The sequence below is a fragment of the Enoplosus armatus genome, chromosome 14, assembly GCF_043641665.1.
Source record: "Enoplosus armatus isolate fEnoArm2 chromosome 14, fEnoArm2.hap1, whole genome shotgun sequence".
In the NCBI taxonomy this organism is placed as follows: Eukaryota; Metazoa; Chordata; class Actinopteri; order Centrarchiformes; family Enoplosidae; genus Enoplosus; species Enoplosus armatus.
Genome location: NC_092193.1, coordinates 5,103,802 through 5,110,300, shown reverse-complemented (window position 1 = coordinate 5,110,300; position 6,499 = coordinate 5,103,802). Strand labels below are relative to the sequence as shown.

Below are 6,499 nucleotides of genomic sequence, written 5' to 3'. Positions count from 1 at the left end.
TTAATGCCCATACAGATTTTCAGTCTCCCAACAAGTTGCTTTGAGCTCATTGTTTCAACGTGATGGAGAGACTTTCCTGCTCTGTCTCTGAAAAAAGGGAAATCAAAATGTCGCGTGGTTAAAGTGAGTATGACTTTTTTTGAGCAATAAGAAAAACCCCACTAGATTTAATTCCATCTCAACTCTAGTGTCTTAAAGAAAAAAGAAACCAGTGAGCTTTACTTACCTAAAATCTCAAAAGAGGCTTCAGTTGATTTTACTTATAAGAAACGCATGACTCAGTCTCACAGAATACAGCGTCGGGCTGGGTGAATAATCTTTTGATTTGAGGGAAACACCACGACCCGGTCTTTCGCTTCTTTCCATTCAGATGAGTGGAAAACTCCTGATGTTGAGTCAGTAATAAATACATGTAATTGTAAATTGTACTTTGGGGTAAATTGTTCCACTTCCTTAATTTTTTTTCCTTGAAAAGATGGTACAACCTAAGTTCAAGTGGCGAGTGTATTTTCTTTTAATTGGAGCATATTTCCTGTAAATTCAGATTTCCTTCCGATCTGGAGCGAAATGTCTCTCAGCAAGAACTCCGACAAACTCCCTTAAGCTGCAAACATTTGGTTCAATTTGTCTTATTGCATTGGTGATCTCGTGACAACTTTTATTAACACACTCCAGTGAATATCTGAAATAGACCTTCTTGTCCGGTCTCTATGTTTTGTCGTGCGGCGCTTCGTAGATGTGGAAGACGTGACGTGCGAGTGTGTCACAGGTCGGGGTCTTTCTTTTATCACTGAGTCTCATTAGGAAAGTTTGTGTAACATGTTTGGTGTTTATCTGAATGTTTTCAGTGTACAAACTAAATGACTGTTATGAAATCAGATTTATATTTGTTGAACGTGAACCATGTTTGCCTCTCCTCCGGCTCGTCCTCTTGATGCTCGTCACATTCTGCTGATCTCCGTCTGATCACTTCAATAGGAACTAAAATGCACTTGTACAGCGATCTCCTCCGAACTACTTATCACTACTTTTCTATGCAAACAATGTAACTTTTATGACACTGTTTTACAGTATAAAGGATCTAATTTGATATTTATGAGAAAGCATTTTTAATGTCTTACCTTTGTATATTTGTGTAAAAAGTTTGTGTTACCTGCTTTGATGAACACAGATTGTTTTTGCTGATCGAATAACAAAGCTGTCCTTGTGAGAGTTTTCCTTGTGTTTGTCTTTTCTTCAGTGCAACTTAACTGAAGCTCACAAAAAGTCAGACAGCCTGGAACTTGGTCCTTGACTTGACTTAGAAATAAAACAAGCAATGACTTTAATGTCATGATACATTAGAGGCACAAACTGGGACTAAGGTCAGCCTCAGCTTTGCTCAAAAACTAGTCTAACTTTATTTTTGCCGGACTGACATTATCATTTAAAGGTAATACAGACTGTTCCTACAAATCTGCACTTCAAACTAAACTGCCATGCAACGATAAAGTGACAATGTGATGGATTACTCAACTTAAGAAAGCGTCAAGACTCTGCTGACAGATTTTCATTCTGAGTGGAAATAAATGGACACCAGAATACATTCGGAAATCTGAAACTCTACATGGTCAGCAGTAATGTTAAATATGCCTAATTCATGGTCCTGGGGCCTTTGTTGCATGTTCTTCCTCATCTCTCTCTCTCCCTTCATTTCCTGTCATCTCTCTCCTGTCGGCTGTCTGACAAAGGCATAAAAAGGACCCCAATAATAATTACAAAAATATGTGTGCAGTCGTAACATGGGGACTGCAGGCCACCTGGCATCCTTAAATTTAATTCTTTATCTCCAATATTTTTAATCAGTGTATCATTCATATTCCTGACTGCGTGGAGGAGTCTCCTAATGTGCGTCACTGTAGGTCACAACAATACAACATGTAAAACAAGTACTCTTACAATATAATGTGACACTGTGACTGTTGGTGCTTCTCCAAAGACATTTATACACAAGATAGTTTTTAGAAATAAAGATATTAGCGATGTTGACATTGTCAGATGCGCCTTTCAAAACAGGAAGATACACGTTTACTGACTATTTACCGTGTTTAGAAATTTCAGTGCATATTTCCTCCAGTTTCAGGCAGCCGTGGGTTTAAATTTAATTCTGTACACACATTTTTGTCAGTTATTTATTGTTGTGACGTCACGCAGTGAAGTGAGTCCACTAACTGTTTATCGTACTGTACAGAAAAGAAAGGAAACTAGTGGCGGAAGAAAAAAAAGCTAAAATTCCAAGTATACATGATTTGTAGTTAAACTTGGAATCACACTGGTTTGGCCCTTTAAGCTAAATGATGGTATCACGATTCCAGACTAGTGTGTTTCATTATATCAATCAATATATCTTACTTTATATTAAAAACAATAAAAACAAAACAATTTGATCAATATATCACGCGGCTCTAGTTAAAGGCTTGGAATGTTTGTTGAAGTTACTAAACGCACGAATCGGACGTATAAAATAAAACCCTGTAAAGTCAGTGTGCTGTTTTCTGATGGGACTTCAGGCTGGAGCGCTGGGTGAAGCACTTCCCGCACAGCGAGCACTCGTAGGGCTTCTCTCCGCTGTGGACCACCGCGTGTCTGATGAGGTTGCACTGTTTGGTGAAGCTCCGGCCACACTGCAGGCAGCTGAACGGTTTCTCCCCCGTGTGACTCCTCAGGTGCTCTTTGAGCTGACTGAACCTCATGAAGGTTTTGTCGCAGTACGTGCAGCTGAACCTCTTCTCGCCGATGCCGGACCTCCAGGGCGTCCTCATCCTCCTCGCCAGGCCGAAGCCGCCGCGGCTGTGCCCGCAGAGAGAAGAGGCTGCCGGGTTTGGCGGCGTCAAATCCTCGTTTGGGCTCCTCATGTGAGGCGCAGAGTCTCTGTACTGATGCTGAGATTGTTGAGGAATCAAGCACTGATCCACGGTGTTAATCTGAGATAAAGCACTGTGTCCTTCTTCTGGTTGTGGTCTCTTACACCCAAACGTTCTGGCTCGTCTTCTCACGCGTGCCGCACTCACCACGACTGAGTGTGACTTCCCTACTGAGTGAATTCGGGGCGCCGTGTCTTCCAAATGAAATCCACTCTGAGATGGAAACACGGAGGGAATTGGCTCAAACTGTTGCCCAGCATATGAGAAGCTCGGATCAACAGCGTCTCTGCACAGATCGGACGACCACAGCTGTCCGTCGCCTTCCTCTGTCGCAAACCTGTGGGCGGAAACAAGAGGAGCCGCGTTCTCGTCGGGCTCTTCCTCTCTCTCGTGTTTCACTACGAGTTCTGCCTCAGTTTGGTGTCTGTTTAGCTGCTGCTCGGGGAAAGTGTTGTAGCCGTCTGTCGGGGAAACCAGACATCCAGGGTCGGCCGGGCCCTCAGCTGAGAGGTGACGCTCTACAAAGCTGCCAGTGTGGGCAGTTTGTGAGGCCTCGAAACATGGCGGCTGCTCGGCTTCAGAGACTAAAGAAAGCACAGGAACCACACATCATCTTAAAGTAGAGGTTTTCAAGCTCTACGTCTGACAAGTCTCTTATCAAATCTTTTAATAAAGAGCAATGGACAAAATATGTAGGTAATCATTTAAATAGCACAGCAAATACGAGTTTTAGTTGCATTTGCTGTTAAATATTAAATTATTAGGAAAATTAGGAAAACCTAAATGGACAGATTCAATAAAATGCTGCCAAACCCCAACCCTAGCCTCCAGGTCCCCGCCAAGGAAGGGACTGGCTCTTACTGAAATCCAATAACCAAACGCAAACAAGAGCAACTGGACCAGAACCTGAACTGACCTCTGAGAAGATTCAAGACAATTCAAACACAGCCTGTGGTCAGTTTGACAGCACTTCCTGTTTGCTAATGTGCTGCCTGCAGTTTGTGTTCAGCTCTCACAGTGATTAAAGTGAATGAATCTTGTTGAGGTCGCACATCAAGCCAGCGATTTGTTGTATTGTGATTGGCTGACTGACTAAAGTACAGCATGTGTTGCAGCAACTGCGATCGCTGCGGCTGTGGAGGTCCACGTGACCTGCACAGAATAATGTGTAGTAATGGTGATGATGGTGATTTAGCTCTATTTACTCTAACAGTCTTATAATACAGTGAATTATTCGTCCTATTTTACACCTTCTCTTATGATCTTTTTTAATATTATACCTTTTCTATTTTTTTGCTGTTTGGATAATCAAAATAATACAGTGAAAACACATTCACGTGTTTTAAGAAATGTGGCTATTTGTTGTCGCATGTTCTATAATTACACACAGGCTGCTGAAACAAGCTTTAGAAGTATACACCTGCTGCGGATCATGTGAAGTTTCCATGTGTATCTGAAACCCAGGGTGATGTTTGTGTTTGAACTCACTCGGCTTGTCCTCCGAGTCGTTCCTCCACGTGTCCTCCTCTTTGATCGGCGTGTGTTCAGCTTCATTAGCAGGCTCCATGTCTGCGCACTGCAACATCAGGCTCAACATTAATGCTCACACAGGACAGACGAACCAAATAAATACACAAACACACACGTGTTGTGCAAGCAAAGGGAAAACCCATCTACACTGAGTTTCAGTACATTAGACTGACCATAGATGTGCTCATTAAATGGAAATAAACCATACAAAGAAATAAAAATACAGTAACATGCAAGTTTTTATACTTCTTTTATATTTCTTTCAAGATACATTTACTAAGTCATAATAAAACATAAGCAAAAAAAATACTGTAAAATACCATTTATTTTGTTTTATGTTTATGCATTTAATTTAACTTTATCATTAAGCTCACAAATGGGACACAAACATGAGACTTTTTCCTCTGTTGTAATAAAAAAAAAGTCTCTTTTCATAATCTATTAATTGTTTAACATTTATTGGGTCCAGTAACAGATCTAGCTTCTCATGTGTGAGGATTTGTTGCTTTTCTCTGCTTGATATCATTGTAAATTGAATATATTTGGGCTGTAAGCATTTTCACTATTTGCTGGCATTTCATTGACTAAAGGATGAGTTGATTGATCAAATAAGCAGATTAATGATCAATCAAAATAATATTTTATAGTGTTCATACCTGCTGGGGTTGATTTGGAGCCTCAGCATCCACCTGTGTGTCCCAGTCTGAGTTCTGTGTCTCTTTGTTCAACATTATTTTGATTAAAGGAGAGAATCTCTCGGCTGCTGGAGGATAAAACACTGTGGAAGAAGTACACCAAAACAATACACCATCTTTTAAAAGCAGAAACTACAGACACACACCATCTCACCAGGCAATAAACACTCTCACGCCGCCGTCCTGTCCTCACCTTTCCTCCTGGCTCTCATCCTGGTCCTCCTCAGCTCTGCCTCCATCACCTCACACTTCCTCTTCAGCAGGTCGATGTCCCGCCGGCTCTGGCTCACCTCCAGCCGGAGCTCCGCGCAGCTGTCGTCCACACGCCGGTTTATCTCCGTCACAGCAGCCTTGGCCAGGACCTCCATGACGGACAGTAGCTGGCTGTGGAAGCTGCAGTTCTCCATCTTGACTTCCGCTTCTTATTCAAATGCGAATAAAAATATCCACCCGTACACGCCTGTGTTTGCTGTATGTCTTTACTTTACTGATGAATGTACACAAATTGTTGGTCAGAATATTGTATTCATCATTGTTGGGGAGTGGAAGAGGCTGTAAATTTCTTCCGCGGAAGTGGGAGAGGGACGCTTGTTTCCCTCCTACCCCGCGGTTCGTACGGGCGGTCTCACGCCCTCTTCGCTTTGCTCGCATTAATAACCCCTTTTTTGTATTAACGTACTTTAACATCTTCTGCCATATGAAATGAATACAAGTTAGGGAATATATGCGTATTTATTTATCTTATTTTATTTTTAAGGTTATCAGGGTTGCTAGTTTAGCGTTATTTCCGCCACTACGGGACGTACGGGAACACAAAACGAGGTTAGCATAGCTGCGTCACAGCTAAATTACCGTAAATATTTGACTACATCCGCACTGTGAGCCCAGCGGCGGAAGTCACAACTGTTGACTTAATCCAGGTAACTAAAGATATTTGTGAATATCACAAAGTTGCTAATATAGCAAGATATTTTGTTTCCCTTATAATTATACACCAACAATGACCTAAAATTTGTACATGACTTCATTCAAACACTATCAATATTTTCATTAAAAAGCTTATATAAAGATGTGGATCTCATCAAGGCCATGGACAATAATGACAATATCTATATATTCAGTGCATCTATTGGTTCCACTTTCAGGAAAGTCACATTAATCATGTATACAATCATGTTGTAAACCAGTAACAAGACTGAATTGGCAGGTTGTGGAACAAAATACTCTATTGGCACACTTACCTTCTGGAGTATTTGAAACAAAATCTATTTATTAACAACTTGGTACAAGAGTCTATACATCATGGCATATTAGAAAGTGTGAAGCCCACAAGCATTTATTAATTGTTTACCAAAATTTATATCTGAATTA

At 41.1% G+C, this 6,499-nt stretch overlaps 1 protein-coding gene across 1 annotated transcript; it reads right to left on the bottom strand.

Annotated features, from left to right (window-relative positions):
• Positions 1 to 2,519: 2,519 nt before the first annotated feature.
• Positions 2,520 to 5,535, bottom strand: LOC139296846 (uncharacterized). Its single transcript, XM_070919382.1, has 4 exons — positions 5,322 to 5,535; positions 5,090 to 5,211; positions 4,392 to 4,479; positions 2,520 to 3,487 (listed from the first exon to the last, which is right to left on the bottom strand). Exons 1-4 carry the CDS (start codon positions 5,533 to 5,535, stop codon positions 2,520 to 2,522), a joined length of 1,392 nt encoding a protein of 463 aa, XP_070775483.1.
• Between the last annotated feature and the right edge of the window lie 964 nt (positions 5,536 to 6,499).

Coding starts and splice junctions, on each gene's coding strand:
- LOC139296846 (XM_070919382.1), bottom strand. CDS start 5,535: ATGGAGAACTGCAGCTTCCACAGCCAGCTACTGTCCGTCATGGAGGTC. Junction 4,480..5,089: donor CTCCAAATCAACCCCAGCAG/GTATGAACACTA, acceptor CTGATGTTGCAG/TGCGCAGACATGGAGCCTGC. Junction 3,488..4,391: donor CGACTCGGAGGACAAGCCGA/GTGAGTTCAAAC, acceptor TGCTTTCTTTAG/TCTCTGAAGCCGAGCAGCCG.